At 41.6% G+C, this 19,322-nt stretch overlaps 5 protein-coding genes across 5 annotated transcripts; 3 read left to right on the top strand and 2 right to left on the bottom strand.

Moving 5' to 3' along the window:
- Positions 1-1,664: 1,664 nt before the first annotated feature.
- Positions 1,665-3,793, top strand: BDB00DRAFT_871366 (uncharacterized protein; the record flags this gene model as incomplete). Its single annotated transcript, XM_053126821.1, has 8 exons — positions 1,665-1,959; positions 2,035-2,082; positions 2,144-2,337; positions 2,424-2,572; positions 2,672-2,747; positions 2,828-2,852; positions 2,930-3,666; positions 3,752-3,793. 8 exons carry the CDS (start codon positions 1,665-1,667, stop codon positions 3,791-3,793), a joined length of 1,566 nt encoding a protein of 521 aa, XP_052980806.1.
- A 162-nt stretch (positions 3,794-3,955) lies between these two features.
- BDB00DRAFT_761860 (P-loop containing nucleoside triphosphate hydrolase protein) lies at positions 3,956-7,187 on the bottom strand (the record flags this gene model as incomplete). The annotated part of the gene is made up of 13 exons (XM_053119293.1): positions 3,956-4,129; positions 4,225-4,359; positions 4,448-4,527; positions 4,601-4,667; positions 4,742-4,957; positions 5,037-5,201; positions 5,288-5,422; positions 5,487-5,566; positions 5,650-5,737; positions 5,827-6,292; positions 6,402-6,655; positions 6,747-6,972; positions 7,063-7,187. The coding sequence occupies 13 exons, from the start codon at positions 7,185-7,187 to the stop codon at positions 3,956-3,958; spliced, it is 2,211 nt and encodes a 736-aa protein (XP_052980805.1).
- Positions 7,188-7,339: 152 nt separating this feature from the next.
- BDB00DRAFT_938303 (DNA mismatch repair protein MutS) lies at positions 7,340-12,396 on the top strand (the record flags this gene model as incomplete). The annotated part of the gene is made up of 24 exons (XM_053129276.1): positions 7,340-7,745; positions 7,845-8,001; positions 8,106-8,186; positions 8,278-8,582; positions 8,673-8,797; positions 8,891-8,926; positions 9,005-9,081; positions 9,162-9,409; positions 9,507-9,584; positions 9,691-9,750; positions 9,840-9,899; positions 9,998-10,045; positions 10,142-10,291; positions 10,358-10,403; positions 10,502-10,543; positions 10,614-10,710; positions 10,796-10,885; positions 10,983-11,160; positions 11,263-11,297; positions 11,383-11,464; positions 11,580-11,675; positions 11,744-11,849; positions 11,928-12,140; positions 12,218-12,396. The coding sequence occupies exons 1-24, from the start codon at positions 7,482-7,484 to the stop codon at positions 12,394-12,396; spliced, it is 2,853 nt and encodes a 950-aa protein (XP_052980804.1). The 5' UTR covers positions 7,340-7,481.
- Positions 12,397-12,585: 189 nt separating this feature from the next.
- BDB00DRAFT_307709 (Noc2p family-domain-containing protein) lies at positions 12,586-15,307 on the bottom strand. The gene is made up of 8 exons (XM_053116869.1): positions 15,101-15,307; positions 14,966-15,008; positions 14,388-14,893; positions 14,015-14,280; positions 13,447-13,922; positions 13,135-13,357; positions 12,949-13,050; positions 12,586-12,880 (listed from the first exon to the last, which is right to left on the bottom strand). Exons 1-8 carry the CDS (start codon positions 15,243-15,245, stop codon positions 12,776-12,778), a joined length of 1,866 nt encoding a protein of 621 aa, XP_052980803.1. The 5' UTR covers positions 15,246-15,307; the 3' UTR covers positions 12,586-12,775.
- A 1,003-nt stretch (positions 15,308-16,310) lies between these two features.
- BDB00DRAFT_871362 (uncharacterized protein) lies at positions 16,311-18,878 on the top strand (the record flags this gene model as incomplete). Its single annotated transcript, XM_053126820.1, has 9 exons — positions 16,311-16,437; positions 16,538-16,841; positions 17,015-17,074; positions 17,168-17,231; positions 17,313-17,583; positions 17,711-17,755; positions 17,865-17,978; positions 18,049-18,308; positions 18,381-18,878. The coding sequence occupies 9 exons, from the start codon at positions 16,311-16,313 to the stop codon at positions 18,876-18,878; spliced, it is 1,743 nt and encodes a 580-aa protein (XP_052980802.1).
- Between the last annotated feature and the right edge of the window lie 444 nt (positions 18,879-19,322).

The following is a 19,322-nucleotide window of genomic DNA, read 5'->3' as shown; positions in this document are numbered from 1 at the left end:
ATTTTTTCCTTTCTTTACAATATTTGTTGTGACCGGTAGACGAAAATTCCTCACTACGGATATGGCCACCGAGCCCCAGTATGGTACGCGGTGCCAGACCAGGATCTCTTCACCCAACCCACATAATCCACATGGCAAGGTAAATTCAATTCGTAACGCGGAATGCCAGTAACCCTCCCCCTCTTCATCCTCCCGCTTTTTCATCTTTTAAAGCTTAATACCCGCTCTCAATCTATTTTCTTTCCTTAGAGGGCTCTAATGTATGGCAAGATCAACGTGCAAAGTCACGTTTTCTACAGTGTAAGTATTGTACTTTACGGACCTCTCTTTAAAAAACGTTGAATCTCTCTGTAGGGTGCAATCATTCTTAACTTTTTGTCTGGATGACGCTGTTTTTTGATATAGACTATGCTGCGACGGTACGGCTTTACAATGGTATAGCCCGTATTGGTGCTCCATTTGTGGTCAACGTCAACCGTGCGGTTTGTTGACTGCTTTTGGATGAACCATGAGAGAGACATTCCTACCGGCATCGCTGCAATGCAATTGTAGTGAGAAGTAGGGAGATCTCTGCTACGGGCTTCCTGGTAACAATATCTTAGCCCATAAAGAGGTGGCCCCAAACAATGATTCAGGGAACCTTGAGAGAGACGGACCTGCCGGCATAAGACTAAGGCAGTCTTGGGTAGGAATGCTCTGCTATGGGCTAGGCGTGCATCATTATGGAACATCGTCCGATGCTGTCTTGGTGCACGGCCGAAACCGACCGTCGCTAAACATGGCTGCTGGACACGCCTTCCTGTAAATATAAATTATCTTGATTCACCCAATAGATCTGTTATCTCACTTTCTACTCATCTTATAGAGTCGATCCTTCTTGTCTCCACCTCCAACTTAGGCTTCCCATCCTTCGACGTGTACCCTTCGACGTGTTTTGTCTTTTGTGGCAACGAGGACTGCTGAAATAGTATCTTACTCTCAACCGTGCACACTCACACACTCACACATAGGCCTTTTTGTTTGTTCTAACTATTTAGTGTTCGCCAAGGAAGCACACGCCGTCAACGTGCTTGGTACGCCAGCCATGGCTATTCAAACGACTGTTCCTGAACAAGATGTTGCCGCATCGCCTTGCCGATATATATCTGATGTATGTACACTGCTGGATTGAATCTTGGGCTGCCATGCTGGCAAATACGGGCTAACCAAAGCCATATTAAGAAGGCACCAGCTTATACTAACCACACATCTATTCATCACTCTTCTTCTTGTAGAGACGACAGCCGCTTCCATTCCACACCATCAACTTATTTTTCTCTACTTTCCTCTCCTTCTCTTCATCCTTTCAATGTACTTTTATTTGTGTCTGTTTTTTCAATGTCATTTGCATATTCCTTGTATCGATCTTCACAATCTTTTCTTTGCACAATAGCATTTCCTCCGATAAATCATTGTTAAAGTTTATCTCCACGTTTTCGCATAGCTTCTTAGCCTATTATCTAGCAGATCTCAAACAACGATTCGTTCTTGTTTTTACGTATCTCTAACTTATAATACACATAGTAAGCAAATCATTCAACGTGTTGGGAATGTAACACGAAAATCTGCTCGAAATAAGGAATTAGCTGCCCCCCTTATTTCCCTTCTCTTTTTCTTTTTTAATAATGGCCAATGCTACATCTCAGTCTAAAAACCATGTGGATCGCCATAGTGGCGAACGCTTGGTAACCTTACCCACGGAGGTCTTTTTGCAAATCTTCTCCCTGCTTTCATTTAACGATCGGCTTGTATGCGCTACTGTTTGCAAGCACTGGCACAAGTACCTGAACGAATCAAGAATTTTGTGGGATGAAATCGAGCTTGCTGGGCCCAAAGAGCTACGACGATTTCTTGAAAATATAACCATGACCGAAAACGCAGCGCTCTATACACGACGATTTTGCGTTTCCGCTGTCGCGCGTAAAAGAACGCCAACTACTCCTTTCATATCAAGAAAAAAGATGCCGGGAAGCGCTTATAAATCTGTGAAATCAGATATTGAGCTGTTGATGGCACAGACCTGGAGAAATATTGAGTCTTTGAGTATGTATGGTATATTACTACTTACATCATGATGATAAGCTTATATTGACGCGCTACCAAGTTTTACCGTGCCCTCCGGGTATGGAAAACGAATATCTTATCCGAATGATTAATCCCAGCAAAACGAGTCTGCGAACGCTCTGTCTAGATTACACAACAGCGACAATGTCAAACGAAATATTAGCCTACATTTTAAACGAGTGCCCGAACCTTTTAACTTTGCGGCTTTACGACGACCCAGGCTTGTTTGGATCAGTAACAGAGGTGTTAGACGAATCGTTGCTGCCACTCCTTCAGCAAAATAAACCGTTCCAGTTACGGATCCTCGACGTTGTAATTAGGCGGAAAGTATCATATCAAACAGTACTGAAGCTGGTGGAACGTTGCCCCAATCTCAGCTCCTTCTCCTTGGACATGTCTCAATTAAACGACGCGGCAAGGGTATCAATTTTGGACTGGTTATTAACACGGGAAAGCCAAGGGAAAAGAAGTAACTTGCAGCGAATGAATACTTTTGTCTTCTCTGCCAACGAAGACAGATCGTTACCTACATCATTTCAGACGGAAGCATCAAATAAAAAACCTACAGCAACAGCAGCAATAGCAACAGGCAATCCTACCCTTCTACACTTAAGCTATCAAAGCAGAATGGGAGTCCTACCGAGGTCTGACGGAGAAATCAACAGACTTGCTAAACTTGTACACCTGCGCCACCGCGTGCTGACATCTCTGGATTTCCCCATAGAAGCGGTTTACGCATACTACAGCACGTACCTGCCCGGAATATGCGATATGCCGTGTTTGACACACGTAGTTTTAAGGGCATCGGGCCCGTTTTTCCCAATAGCTGAAGAACCGCGGCAGTATTTTAGCACCCTAGCTAGACCCGGGGGACGTATTCTTGCCCAATTCATACGTGGATCGCCCAATATCGAATCATTTAACATTGTTTCGGGACTGCATGACCTTGACGACAACGTCCTTGGCGAGATAGGAAATCTAAAGTCCTTACGGGAGCTCCATATTGATTACTGTTCAAGGATTTCGCCGACCGGAATGTGTGATTTGTTGCGCAAGGCACAGGGATTGAAAGAGCTTTCTATAGCAGAGAACTCTTGTGATAATGATACTATCTGGTGCGAACAAATCCTTGAAGCAATCGCAGAACTCCCAAAACTCAAAAAGCTTAATATCCGCGACGGTCATACCATGATGACTTCAAATACCCTTAAAAAGTTTATCCATGCGTTGTCTCTACAGAAGAGGAGCAGTCTGAAGGAGCTTGGCCTAGCCAATATACAATGCATAACGTACGACACGATAATCGGCTGTGCGCGCTTGCGGAACTTGACTAATCTGGTGATCGACTTGCCAACGAGCTGCACCATCCCTGCATCGGGACTTACGCAAGCAGTCCACACTCTATTTGACAAGCGGAAGGATATCACGCATCCACTTTCAGTGACTATCAACATGGATACATCACCCGTTTTATCAGATGGCAAGACCCTGCACTTTTCGAGTAACGATTATAAACCCTCGCCGACGGCCAGAAGGATGGGGAATGGACACTTGCGTTTTCTGGTTCGTAGCAAATGCTCCTATGTTACATTTAATGATTTTGGACCTTAATATTTGTGTTGATAACCATTGAGTACCTGTTTCATAGTTCAACGTCCAAGGCTCGCAACAGCTTTACTTTCCATATTGAAAGTTACCAGCACAAGAAAAATGAATATGCTCAATTATACCCCTCGACGATAGATTCAAAAGGCTTATACAGCTTGTTTTTTTTTGTTATACACTTTACGCAGCAAGCATTTTTAAACACGATATTCAGGACAGATATACAGAGAAAGAGAATAATTTACAACTACAGTGATATCAGGGTATTGACAAACTTTTCAATCTTGTCTGCATCCTGTCTAGCCATTTCTATGATCATGAGAAGCTTCTTAACACCAATAGCAACCTTGTTCTCCATTCCGGCTTGCTCCAAAAGCGACATGGTGCGCTGACGCTCGTTATCAGTAAAGAGGCCAAGTTGCTAGATTGATAGAAAGCAATAAATATTTACAAATTTTAAAAAAAATCCCTTTAATTCTTATGCAAAATAAAAGTAGTATTGGAAAAGGAACAAACCTGTAACACGATATCGATGCCTTCCAAAGTAGTGATAGTAGGAACGTAGATTTGCGAGTTGAAAGCTTCTGTCATGTCCATCTGGTCAAGAACATTGCGCTCGGTAGTAGTTCCAATAATAAGCAAGCGACGATCCTAGCCGAGAAAATTTAATTGCTTAAGTTAGAAAAAAATCTCACAGTCTGGCTTGATACACAAAGTAATCGTTCACATCCATTTATACCTTCGGAGGCTTCTTTTTGATCAAGACGAGTAATGCTTGCAAAATTGCGTTAGAGAATCGAGGACCGATAGGCACCCAATCTAAGGAACACAATACCCACACGGTTAATATCCAACATACATTCCATACGTGATTTTGTAAGCAAATACTCACCCACTAAACGCTCAACATTGTCAATAACAATAACACTGAGTGGTGATTTGTATGAATCATTGAAGACCTATTAGACAAGTTAATTAATAAAACACGCCAAGGAGGAGTGGAAGGTCACACACTCTGATAAATCTTTCTTACTCTATTGATTTCCGCAATTTTGGCGGCTTCGGTCATACCGACCATGGTTTCAGGTGATATAAGTTTGATGAAGGGGAATTCACTTTCCAAAGCAATGGTAGCAGCAATAGCAGTTTTACCGCTACCAGCTGGACCATGGGCCAAAAGACTGACCACAGGAGTGCGTGATGATTGGCGTACTTGGTCTACATACAATTTGCCATCGGCCAAGATTTGCTACGAAATTTGGATGGTTCAGTATATGGTGACATATATGCAATGCTTACACAGACACGCCTTCTTTTCATGGAATTACCTCGATATGTGGACTGAAGGGAATAATGTGGTTCTGGACGCATTGCTGCAACTCTGCTTCAGAGACACCAAAGGCAGGCGGAACTTCATTTAATGCAGCCAAAAAATCAGCCATGTTGACCTTCATCTCCTCCACATCAGGTGCTACTCCAGCAACTGTGCCAACCTAAACAAGGCAATTACTTGCTAGGTTAGTAAAGTATCAAGGGCCTCAAGGATCCCTATTTATTTCAAAGCAGCTCTTTTCTATACCTTTGTGTGTCGCGAGAAGGCATAAGATGATGCAGCTTTCACTACACCAGAAATTTCAGCACCACTGTAGTTCTTTGTGAGATCAGCAAGTTCCTCTAAAGAAACATCAGGATCGAGAATATCATTCTCTCGCATCTAATCCATAATTGTCAGATACCACTTAAATCATCAATTTTTTCTTTTATCCATAGACACTTACACGGCCAGTGTGAATCTTGAGGATTTGAAGACGACCAGATTCGTCGGGCAAACCAATCTCCATGTGTACCTCGAGACGACCTAGAATATGCATTTGGTAAGCCCATCCTCACCTGAACCTCTTATGGTATCCACAGCCATATTTTCTCTCTTGTATTAATTACCTGGACGCAGTAAGGCCTCGTCGATCATGTCCTTTCTGTTGGTCATACCGATAATTAAAATGTTGTTGAGCTGATCTACACCATCCATCTAAATATACATAAAACAAGTTATTAACGCCAAAGGTCATAGACATCTTTTTTTTATCAAACCGTTTCCCCACTTTTCTCTGTACTTACCTTGGCCAAAAGCTGATTAACGACCGAATCACCAACACCGGTACTATCACCACGGCTACCACGCTGTTTACAAATAGCATCCAGTTCATCAAAAATGATAATGTGCAGGCTCGACTCTTCTCCCTTAGACTTGTACTCTGCTTCGGCATCCGCAAACAGTTTTCGGACATTCTCTTCACTCTGACCAACAAACTTGCTCAACACTTCAGGACCACTGACGACCTTGGGTTCTTGAGCGTTCAACATCTTGCCAATCTGTCGAGCAATTAAAGTTTTACCAGTACCGGGAGGACCATAGAGCAAAAGACCCTTGACGTGCTGCACACCCAACTTTTCAACGATGGAGGGAGGGAAAATGCGCGATGCAAAGGCACGTCGGAAAATGGCGCTAAATTCGGTGTCCAGACCACCAATACCCAAATCCTCAAACTTGAAATCGGCTCGGATCAAAGGCTTCGATTGTTGACTATTGATAACATACATCCCAGATCTTATCAGCTCCATATTTCCCTTTTCTTGCTCGTTTATAATGACGTATTGACAGCATGTATACTACATTCCCAAAACCAACTTACGATCGCTTGGCGCCCTTAAGACGGATAGTGGATTCGCTGGTTTTCGTAAACTGAATAGTGCTTTGACGCATCAAAACACCTCGATTGGCATGTGATGCCCCCGTTCCTTCGTGGGAAGCACCACCTTCTTCGGTCATACGTTTCAAGGCGTCTAACTCGACCACCTCCATGTCGGCGATTCTGCATGAAAGGTTGACACCTCGGAACTCGAATACCAACAGTTGACCCACAGTAAAGATTTGGTTATGGAAATTCTATATGTGATACGTATGATGTTAGTATATTCATGTATGAGAAAGCCAACCAAAAAGAAGTGTAGAATTAGCAAGCGTTAAGTTTTCTTACCGATGAGAATGCCTTCTCCATTGCCTCGGTATCAAAATCTTCTGTCATTTGTGTACTCTTTCTCAGGAAACCAACTTCAACTTTGAGACTCGCCAAGTAAATGTCGACACCATCTTCAAAAGGGTTGTATGCTTCGACAGTGACCTCCTGCTTCAGCGAGAATTGAGCCCAGCGGCGCTGCATGGCGCTAGTTCCGAGAACGCCACGGTTCAACGAGTTGTCTGGTCTGTGGTCCATTCACAACCGCATGAGATGGTGTAAAATAATGCTTGCTATAGATTCCAGCCCTCATCCATACCCTCTTGCTTTTGTTTACCTTGCTGTAAATACATATTCATTGTTGACAAGAAGGTAGTGCTTTGAGGGATCGACTTGTCCAGGTGCGATGGAAACGTAGTTTGACAGGGCGAAAGTATCGGAGGGGCATTTCTCGACTTTCATAGTCAATACTTCATTGTCAGCATTGCGGTCGGCGGGCGAGTGCCCACCATAGGGCGTGCGTCCGTAATCCATTATGTGCGGGATAAGATGAGTCTCTTGATATTAGAAAAAAGAAAAAGGAAACGAAGTAACTGAAACCTCCAAACTCCACGCGAATGCTTTATACGATTGAGGCATTATCCGCCTTTTTTTTTAAGTTCCGTTTCTCTTTCGCGTTACAATTTCACTCTTCCTACTGGATCCACGTTGGATCACCTCTATTTCGTGCTAAACAAATATAGCTTGCTCCACTTTATGAACCGCACAGTACGCAAGCATCGTCATCATAAGGGCGCAGCACATAAGGACGATTCGCAAAGTGGACGTTCTTCACTGCATATGCACAACAGTAGCACCACGCAGCCTCTTGTACCACCAGAGCCGATGCCACAGCATCCGAATAAACGGCATCGAACAGTTGGAAGCTCACATCCTCTTGCCACAGCACCTTTACCTTTTCCAAGTGACGCATCAGCAACTGAAAGCTCCTCGGAAGCTACAAACACTCATGATCAACAGGTAAGTTGCTTTATACATTTGGTTAAAGTTGTCGCCTTCACGAAACAGTCGGGCTTTATCATATTTTGCTTGGCAAGCATCAACTGATTCTCCTCTTAGATTACAAGTGAACCAGCGACAGCGGTGGTAACGACGATTATGGCGCTCAACTGGGCAAAAGGACGCGCTGGCTGTGCTTACTATACTCACGAGTTTCATGAACTTTACATGATGGATGACGTTGTGGAATCATCTACGTTGGAAATTATCAGGTCTTGTACGTGCATATCAAGCTTCTGTTTTGCTGCGCCAATAGAATTATTTAGAGCACAAAATCTGTACGTTTTCTTACAAGGGCGAACTCTTCTCTTCATTTTAAAGTGATTGACCAAATTGCGCCACAGACTATCATTGTTCCTCAGGATAGCGACGAGTTAACTAGCTTAATTGATGGGCTTCGTGGTAATTGCTTTTTTTTCATACGTTGTGTTACAGTGGGAGTGCTTGCAAAGCGATATATAATATGCATTAATGTTGAAAAACGATCCTGCAGGTGGACACAATGACATACAGACGCAGCTGCTGCCGGCCAAAACATTTGCATGTGCACACGGACGCTATAGTTTGGTTTCATGGTTTATTCAACAACGCGAAAGCCATCAACAGCAACAGAAGCAGCAAGCAAAATCACGGTACCAAGAATCAGCGACAGTAGGTTCTATGGAGGCAAGCTCGTCGGCAGAAGGGGCATCATTGCCAATGGCGACAGACGTATACTGTGACGATCCACATGACGGACAAAGAAGACAAGCTTATCTGCAACTTTCATGCTACGTTGATCTCGACAGCCAAGTATCGGTAAAATGAATTTTATTCTCAAGGAAGCAAGATGGCAGAACGTGCTGGTAGTATAGGTGCCTGTAATATATTGGCTAATCAAAAACCTAGGTTGGATGTGCTGGAGCATTACTCAACTATCTTGAACAGCTAGAAGATACGTCGAATCGACCTATTGGATCCAGATTTGATAATGGAACTTCATTCCAGGCGCTGCTGCTACGTAGCTTCTCGAGGTAAAATCTGTCAGCATTGGTGCGCGATGTATCAAATGATAGGTAGCGACGTCTGTAAAAGATGATGACTCTCGTCTTACTATTATAACTTAGTGAGCAATGTATGCAAATATCGAAGGAGTCGCAAAAGTATGTCTCATTCTGCTTTTTTATTGCAAATGTATATGTATCCCTTATAGCTTTTTCTTGCTTACTTTTCTTAATAAGATCACTTTGCATATTTGAGAAGGACCTTCATCCCAACGCCCATCAGAAAAGAGGAAAAGAAAGTTTGTCTCTGTTTGGTATGTGGCTGCTGCTAGTTGAATTATACGATGATACGGCTATGGTCACATAATACATCAATATCCTGACATTTCTTTAGGCTTATTGAATCATACTGTAACGCCTATTGGACATCATCTCCTAAAGTCATGGGTGCTACGACCTAGCTTGGATATCAACGTGATCCGAGCCCGTCAAGATGCGGTTGGCTATTTCTCAGCACCGGACACCGTCCAATTTTCAAAAGAGCTCGGTACACAGCTGAAGCATATCAAGAACATTGCGCGAATAATCTCTATGATTAAAGAGCATCGAGCATCGCCTACAGAATGGCACCAGCTTCTAGAGGTGAGCATATTGTATACTATGACTGTTTCTTGTTCAAAACTAGCGATTAATCTAACGGCTGGTAATTTTTCCCTATCTTTGTGTTCTTTAACATCAGTTTGTGTACTATTCCATCCGAATCTACTCTTCATTCGCAGGTGGAAGAGACCAGACGGACATAGCCATCATTATGAAGGTACATGTACATTCCAGCATATATATATATGTACTACACTCGTTATTTAAACAACTCTTCTTTCACCGTCACATGTAACAAAATTGCCCCTTATCGTACTTGTTAGATTCTGAATACCATTGATACTGGGATACTACGGAACGTTGGAACAGCAATAGACGAAGTGGTATAACAGTGTATTGCTACTGATGACACGTTTTACACCACATCATCCACTTTTGTGTGCTAACGAATCATTTCTCTGTTGTTGATTAGTTGGATTTCCATCAAAGCAAGATCGAAGGACGGCTTGTGGTCAAAGATAATTATGATGCAGTAAGCGGATCTTTTCCTATTATTTTGTTTAATAGTGGTGTAACTGATACTAGTGGCTGCAAGCTGACGACAATCTAATGTTGCGTAAAATCGAATAGGATCTAGATCACCTAAGGGAAACATACTCCGGTTTGGATGCCATTTTGGTAGGCTTTAGGCGCTGTGATGATCCTGATAATGGTCAATGCAACTTGTCAGCATATTTTTGAGGAATTCACTAATGAATTTAACTTATACATTAGCTGTCAGTATCACAAGAAATCAGCTACAATATGTCACCAAATATTGCCCCACTATGCAATGTTGTGTACTTTCCTCAGCTTGGATATCTTATCACACTACCAATTCACCTTGAATACTCTATTGACCCTCGCTGGGGTTTCGAGCTACAGGTAATATAGATAGAACTTTTAGAGCACATCAGTTATATATTCATTTTTTGCTCTCTCACAAAATAGTTCAAAACAGCTGAGAACCTGTACTTCAAGGATGTAAAAACGAAAGGTTGGTCCATATATTTTCATTTAGCAAAATACTCACATGCTGCTGTAGCAAAAAGTATATTATGCGATTACATGATTGACTAAATCGAGCAATAACAGAGTTGGATGAAGTGCTTGGTGACATCCATGCCATGATTATCGGTATGTTGCGGTTTTTATGACTCCTATTTAGAGCTCAATCCTTCTTGCTTCAACTCATTTACTTCTTTAGACAAGGAAATTGAGCTAGTGCATTACCTTTCAGATCAATTGTTGGCTTACTCTCAGAATCTGTTGGTTATGGCGGATGTCTGTGCAGAGTTGGACAGGTATACTGTGGTTTTTTTATAAAAGAAAAAAAGGGACAAATGACAGTATTATTACATAATCAGGTGCCTTACCTAATTTTGATAGCTTACTGGCGCTAGCAAAGGCAGCAGCACTACATAACTATATTAAGCCAGAAATGACATTGGATAATCAGCTTGTAATTATCCAAGGAAGGTAAAGTACACTGATGCTTTGCAGGAGCTAGTAGTATGACTGTTGCTTCTTCTTCATTTCTCACCAGGAAAAAAAAACCGTAAATAATATTTGATAGACATCCTCTTCAAGAATTGGCCGTCGACGTCTTTATTGCAAACGATACATACCTCGTTGGAGGAAGAGCAGCGACACCGTCACGGGTTTCTTCTGCTTCAGACAGTATCACTAATGCAAACAGTGTTGCGCTCCTGACAGGCGCCAATTTTTCAGGGAAAAGCGTTTATCTTCGACAGGTACGTAAGGATACTGTATATTGCTTTCTGATAGGGGTCCTTTGTTCTTGTGGTAACGTAAAAATTTGGATGCTTCTTTATGATTCTTCATTTATGATAAAGATCGGATTGATAACTTACATGGCGCATATTGGAAGGTATGTATAATCATTTCGTAGCAGAATTGTAGTTAAATCAGTACTACAACGGTTGAGAAGAATTCTTAACAATGGTTTTAACTAGCTTTGTCCCAGCCGCTCAAGCAATCATTGGTATAACGGATAAGATTTTCACATGCATCCAGACTGTCGAAACTGTATCCAAGGTAGGATATCATATTTCACTGGACTTTATGGTGTAGCGCGATGCTTCAAGTGATTCCATTAAAGTTCAACTTACAAAAAGTAATACTGTCACTTGTTTACATAATTATATGAAAGCTTCAAAGTGCTTTTGCCCTGGATATCCAGCAGCTATCACAAGCGGTTCACTATGCTACCGATCGAAGCCTCGTTCTAATGGACGAGTTTGGCAATGTACGTAGCCACTTCTAAACAACTTTGTCATCGCTTATGGCCTTGGTTGCTCATGTATTTTTTTACAGGGAACAGAAAGTACAGACGGCGCCGCTCTACTTTGCGCAACACTGGGTTATTTTCTGTACAAAGGGAACTTGTGCCCAAAAATATTGGCTATCACACATTTTCACGGTACACACAGCAATAAAGTCGTTGGAGGAAAGAAAAGTATACCATAAGCTTACGTTACCTTTTTGCTTATCATTGCAGAGCTCATCTCGCGCCAAATAATTACGCCAGAAGACAACAGAATCACTTTTCTCACGATGGAGATATTGAATGCTCAAGTGACGGGTGAAAACTCGGAAACAATGGATGAGGTCGTGTTCTTGTATAAAGTCGTGCCCGGTTCGCAAGCGCGTAATTCGTATGGAGCTTGGTGCGCAAGTATTGCTGGTGTGCCAACACAGATTGTCCGTCGAGGTAGTGTATCCTGCTCACGTCCAACATTAACTTTTACTTACTACGTAGCGTAAACTTTACTAAATATACACTCTTAGCTCTGGACCTCTCTAGCATAATATATTCGGCACAGATGATAACGCCAGAATATAGCGAGGAAGAAGAGAGAGAGTTCGAAGCTATAGAAGCTGTGGCACGAAAGCTCATGCTGGTGGATAAAGAAGAGGAAACGGAGAAAGCCCTTGTAGATGAATTGGTTCAGTTGATGTTGGAATAAGTAAACATTACCGTTGCTATTTTTTAATGTCAATTATAAGAAGCTGTATGTATTAAACTACAAAGTGTCTACTTTAATGGTCAAGGTGCTATATGCGATATTATTACATTGCAAAATTAATTTTATGTGAAGAAGGGAAATGAGTGAATACATTGTTGAATGTGCTGTTGATACTTTTTTTCTATGCTAAACCACTAGCCTTGGCCTTGTTGACTAAGAAACTACCGAAGGGTGTCGTCTCAAATTCAGTATTCCGTAAGAAAGCATTTACTTCGTCTAGCTTGTTAGCACTGTATTCTACAGGTGCACGCTTCTGTTCAATATAGTTTTTGTGCGTTTCAAGCTAAATACACAATTCCGACATTAATATATCATCTGTTTATAAAATACATGCAAATAAACGTCCATTAAATACCTTATCAATAAGCGTGCGTAAAGACTTAGCAAAACGTGTTCCCTTGAGGGTCTTGTGATCTTCCTTCAGCTATATATACAAAAAAAGTTAAGTATCTAGCAGACTATAGTCATGCACACAAGAAGGTACACACAAACCTTGCTAAGTACTGGAATTGCAAGTTCTGGGAAAGCAATGTTCAGACCGAAGCATGCATAAAAGTCGACCAAGTTGTCATAAAATACTTGGTATTTGGCATCCTGTAGTTGAAAGAATGGCGCGTCATGTAAGTGGACAGTATCAATGGATCACTTTCAAACATCCCCGCTCAGTTGGTAACAAACCTGATAGATTTTTGTTTGTGCGTATTCTTTTGGTGCTCGCAAATATAACTCCCATTCAAAAGGTGGCAGATCGGTCTGATCCATCATTGACTTTACATCGCCATTGAAAATCTCAAAGATGAATGGTCCCAGAGGAATATAGTAGCCTGTACCATCGATCAATCCGATCAACGAACGGATGATATGAACGCGAAGAGGAAGGAATTGGCCAACAGGGTTCAGTCTATCATTTTTTTAAATAAAAATGTTAGGCCATTGATACATTCTATTTATCCTTCTCAGCCATAAGATTTCTAATCCCAAATTCTTTACCTTAATGTTTGTAGCGAAATATCAACCAAGGGCTGAAGATGTGTAAGCATGGGCGACGCAACACCGGTTTCTGGGTTACACGTGTTTGCAATGACATTGGCCCAGAAATCCAAACAGCTAACAAATTGCCAAGTATAGATTGTTTTAAAACTCTCTGCTGTATGCTGCTTCTTTGCCGATTTCAAATGACTCGCCAACTGGTGAATGTACACTTCTGCATGTTGGGTGCTGACTTTTGAGTCGAGGGTATATAAGTCAGGTCCTTCCTCTAGCATTTGTTGGATCATTGGCAATGTTGACTCGGTCATCTTTGTTGCGTGCTTTGCGAAAATAAGGTATACACCCTTCATGCAGTGACCAACATAGTTGTTTTTTTCGACGTCGACAGCTGCTGTAGCAAAGTGTTTGATGGATTGATAGCACCGAGCTCTAGATTCGGATGAAAGTGCGTTATCGGACCATCGATCCAAAAGAACCTAATATACAAAGCATTTTGACGTCGCTTATTAATTTCCCTACTTTCACCATAGTACCATCCCTTTCTTGATCAAATGAAGGAAGTCCTTACCCGTAAGTATTCTCTAGCAGCCTTAGGGAAGCATCCAAAGTAAAGGGTACAAGGCTCCAAGTGCGTAAGAATATACTGCAGCATTTCATCCTGATCCATGTCTCGTAGAAATCGCACACAATTGTTAAGGAAGAGTCGTACAACTTTCTGTAACCGACGCCAGTTCTTGGTCTTTGCTGGGTGCTTTGCTTTTTTGGTGAAAAAGAGATGCTCGCTGAAAATTGGATAGGCTGATTTAACGGTGAGTCGGACGAGCTTCTTGTAAACTACGGATGAACACAAGTTAGGACAACGAACGTGACCATCACACATGTAACTACAGTGCTTCACATTCTATCTTTTAATTCTCCAAGTCCAGGATGAGCTTTCGTACCTTTGTGGTTGTTAATCCGGTATTTGAAATCCGCATCCGTTTCTTCATCTGACCGAGCAATGGCTCGGAAAGCAAGTAGCAGCTGCTTGAAAGCCTCAGGCGACTTCTTTTTGGCAGATTCGGACCAGTTTGATAAAAGTTCCATTGTAACTTCTTGGGAAGTGTCATCGACTTCACCGCCCTCGTCGTTGTCATCATCATCATCATCATCATTTCCTTCTTCGTAATATTCTTCATCTTCACTCATAAATTCAACGTCTTCTTCATCGTCTTCTTCATCGTCATCGTCTTCTTCATCGTCATCGTCATCTTCGTCTACGTCGTCGTTTTCCACAACGTCTTCACTCTTTTCGTCCAGTGGTTCGTCCTCAGCCTCGACTGCTTCCAATTCATCCAGTCCGTTCACGTCATCTTCTTCATCGTCGCTCAAATCAAGTGATTCTTCGCTGCCGATTAAAAAGTTGCAAAAGTAGTCTTCGGTATTGATAGTGCTTTGTTCAGCATTGCTATAACAACGCGATCCAACTTTAATCAGTAAACGTATATTCTAGGAAATACACAATCGAAGTCGTCATTACCTTGAACTAGTCTCCGTTTCTGTGGCTCCTTCTTTGGGTTGTTCTTTAAATGATCGAGTTTGGTTAATAAAACTCAAGCGTAGAAAACTTGTATGGAAGCGGAACGATCGCCTATATTATACGTTTGATCTGTACCTTTTCCGTTCACTTGATTCCGAGATCTACGTTCTTTGCGTCGATTCACTTGTTGCTTGAACTTGGTGTGTTTTTTTCTTCGGTCAATTGTGCTCTTGAGTTTATTTTTTTGAAATTTGACAGTGGCTTTCTTTGCCTTGGCCATTGTGATATAACAGGGTTGAGTTGGAAGCGGTGCGTTTTTTGGCAGCAAAAAAAGAGAGAGCTTACCTAAAAGGTTTCAAGCCACCGAAATCAAATTAAATTCATGCAGCTTAGGACACCCGATTTTTTGTCATGTGTGTTCAGACATATGAAATAAGTTTGTTACGAACACCACACAATTCTGTATTTAACTACAAATCTCATCATAAATGGGGCTTCGTAACAATTATCTTCGCTTGAGATTTGGTAATTCGAGCAATCAGCAATGTACAGTTAAACTTGTATGCCACGAATGCACTCAGCAGTAGCATTTTAAACGTTTTTTTTAAAACTCGTAAATATTACGGCTATAGTCAACCGGTCATCTCGTGCAAACTTATGACAATATAAAATTCAATACTTCATTATGTATGGGTTCTGTGGCATGCCGAAGAATACCAAGCAATTCCTTGATGGTCACCATTATGTACCGATAAGGTTTGCTTGTGCAAAATCAAAGCGATGTATATGTCATCATCTAAGTCCATCGATTACATCCTACAAAGCACATCTTTCGTATAATACAAACGCAGTAAACCACCTTCACTTACAATTTCAAAGATACCGTTGATTTCAACGATGTTTGGCACCTTCTATGGCTGTAGATAAAAGGGATCTACTATGCATGTCTTTCCATACAATTGCGTAAATATGTGACTTACTGCTACATCATAATGTGGGATTTATTATAGTTCCAAGGACAGCATGTCTATTTCCTAGAATTACATAAGTCTCAATTGCTTACGCAAAAAAGAAAAAGAATCCCATCAATCATAGTTGGTAAACAGTGTATTATTAAATAAAAAAGCTTAAACACGGAAAGACGAACAAAAACTAAATCAACGTGGTGCATGGCTTGATTGGCTAAACCTTATTAAGCTTTGTCACACCTTTCATTTCCCTTTCACCAGAGCTATTGGTAGCCAACGTGAGACAGCTGAATTTGTTGTCACTCTTTTTCCATTACTTCTTTTTTCGTTGATTTCACTACATCTACACGTAGGCGCTCTTACTCAACAACATATACATGGTTTTCTGGATGGGGTTATCAAGAAGCGGTTTGCTTTCTCGTCTTCTTGTGGCAACAGCCATAATCGCCTTGCAGCAGCATTTCGCCGTCCAAGCAGTTACACCGGCTGCACATTATGGAGGAGGTAGCTTTCTCTTTATTCCTTTTCAGTTTTAGGACAAAGACTGAGCAGAAAGGAACAATAGGCTGCGTATTTCTTCACCCAAAAATCTATTGCTATGGAGGCGGGTTAATAGTAACAGGGCAAGACTATCCGTCAACTCTCGATGATCTACAAACACTCGATCTATCAAACGATCTTGTTGTCAGCAAAGCCGGTGGCAACTGGATACCTGTCGAGGCAAAAGGGCCGTTGCAGGCAGCACCCAACTTTCTGTTTGTTATGACTGCAGTCCCTCAGAACAAAAGCTTTGTGATGAACGGTGGATTAGGATTTAACAATCAGTCAGCACTTGTCCATCAAACAATTGCATTCGACACCTCAACGGAAACATGGAAAGCAATTGATAGTGGAAATATGCTACAAACGTAAGTATGATGATTTTGTATGTATACCCAGGATAAGCAATCATGATCACGATTGCTATTTTCTGATTATATTTGAGGGTACACATAATAGTACTTATAGTAATGGTAATACACCGAGACCTTGCAGACATGTAATCAATTAACTGGCTCATTATTCTTTTTTGGCTATACAGACGTCAATCAACAATGATACTCGGTAGCAATAATATAATTTACATATGGGGTGGCAACAGGTAAATCATACTATTATGTCAACGCATATACATGGGCATTCTGTTTTTTTTCTGCGACAGAGATATAACCGGATAAATGGATTTGTTACACAGTGACATCTTTACGGGGTACGCTGGAGAAAATTACGCGACCGATATGAAAATTTTAAACTACATGGTATGATAACAATTCATTGCTTGCTCAGAATTGGTGCTTTCATACTATATATGAGTATGATTACTGAAAGGATATGAGTAGACATCATCATGGAATACAGCTCCATTAACAGCAGGCATACCTCCTCGCATTGAGCATAGTGGAACACTTTCGACCGATGGAAAAACAATCATTTATCTTGGTGGTTTGTCAGCATCACAAATAATCGCTGCTGATCAGACTGTGCAATACCAAGTAGTTGGCGCACCAATGTCAAGTATTGTTATATACGACACAGAGCAAGCGCAGTGGACAACGAAGCAATCATCAGGTCCTACACCAACAAACAGACGACTTCATGCTGCAGCATTGAGTACGTATTATACTAATTTGTACTATTATATAAGGATGCCATGTTATGAGCTAATATTAGCTAGAATAGCTTATGCAAGATGATCTGTTCTAAATTACTATTCTCTTTTATCGGCTTATTACCACAGTACCTAACACAACAACAATCGTACTATATGGTGGAGCAGAAGCAAGTATGTTCTCTGACCCAAAGATCATTTATTTCGAAAGTATAATCTGACTATGTAGCGATTTCTCGCTAACAAATTTGTGCTATGCGACGTTCTTTACGTACATTATTAGCTGGTGATAGGCCTGCATCTGATTACTGCTATTTGCTGGATACAAACACGCTGGGCTGGCAACAGGTTACATTTAATGACGACAGTGGAGCTGGTCCACGCTACGGGCACTCACGTAATGCACAGAACGACATAATCATCGCAAAAGAAAAACTACTAATTAAAGTAGCTTTCTTTCTTATTAGTTGTATTGATTGGAGCCGATAGTCTTTTTGTTCTGTTTGGGATCGACAATAATGGCGCCACGCGCAACGACTTTAATGTGCTTAATGTTACGAGTTGGACTTGGATGGACGATTTTCAAGGTATAGCACCCACCCCATCAGGTAGCCCATCCGATCCATCTTCAAGCATCGTGCCATCATCAACCGCAAACGATAATGACGATGGCTCTGGATTATCTGGAGGTGCTATTGCGGGTGCAGTAATTGGCGTAATTCTGGGAGTATGTCTTTTTCCATCGCTAAAATACATAGTCCGATATATTGATAAGTTTATGCTACAACGTTCGTTTTAGATTGCGCTTATTGCCGGCATTGTGTATCTGCTGATCCGCCGAAAACGACAACAGCAACAATCTGTTGCCAACGATAACGACGATCAGTTAGTTATGTTTAAAAATGAGCACGGTGATAACAGTGGCCAGATGGTCTACAACGACACCACCACACCACCCCCACCCGTTATTACAAAAGACAATGACAACACACAAGCCGCATTCTTTATGGCGTCCTCTTTAAATTCTTCTCCAGCAGCACACAAATATCAAGTCGAGGGCCCGCCACCACCACCAGTCATTTATACCCCTCAGCATATGCCGTATTCGGATAACAGTTCGAATTTTGCTACAGCATCTTTGACGAGTAGTAATAATATCAGTTACTTCCAACCATCTTCTATTTCAGGAGGAGGAGGAGGAGACCGCTCAGGACGATCAACTCCAGTCAGTCCTGAAAAACCTGATGGTGGCGTACCTCGTATGAAACTTACGGCTGTGAAGCCTGACGGAGCATAAGAATATATGTATTTTGTTGTGTAATATAATTATTTTAATGTATTAGTAATAAAAAAACCTTGTAAATGTTTTCTTTGAATATACACTTTGCTGGTGAGGGATGAAAGCTTCTAGACACGACATTATGAGATCGCTTGACTACAACGAGCTGGAACGTATATTACGTTGGTGTCCCGCCATACTAAAGAGCTCAGTCGAAAAGACTGCGAATGGCAGAGCTTTTCCCAATGTATCTGACGTAAAGGCTGGTCCACAGCGTTTTATCGCTCAGTTCTCCGATATGGCGTCACTATATTATCTGCACCTGGCCTAGATGCCAACAGCTACTGAGGATATACTCGTCGGCCTTGGTAAGACTGACCATACCAAACTGCTCAAACTTGACAATATAAGGAATGCCGGCATTTTACCTGCATAGTATCTGCAGCAACAATCACGAAGCAT

This window comes from Zychaea mexicana (assembly GCF_025766255.1).
Source record: "Zychaea mexicana strain RSA 1403 chromosome Unknown BDB00scaffold_27, whole genome shotgun sequence".
Classification (NCBI taxonomy): Eukaryota; Fungi; Mucoromycota; class Mucoromycetes; order Mucorales; family Lichtheimiaceae; genus Zychaea; species Zychaea mexicana.
The sequence above is the reverse complement of the archived record's forward strand: the minus strand, read 5'-3'. Positions and strand labels throughout refer to the sequence as shown.

Bases quoted from the DNA above. Each gene is read 5' to 3' on its own strand.
- BDB00DRAFT_307709 (XM_053116869.1), bottom strand. From the start codon at position 15,245: ATGGCCAAGGCAAAGAAAGCCACTGTCAAATTTCAAAAAAATAAACTC. The intron at 14,894-14,965 runs GTAATGACGACT...GCGTTGTTATAG, and splicing joins GAAACGGAGACTAGTTCAAG to CAATGCTGAACAAAGCACTA. The intron at 13,923-14,014 runs GTAAGGACTTCC...TTTGTATATTAG, and splicing joins CTGCTAGAGAATACTTACGG to GTTCTTTTGGATCGATGGTC.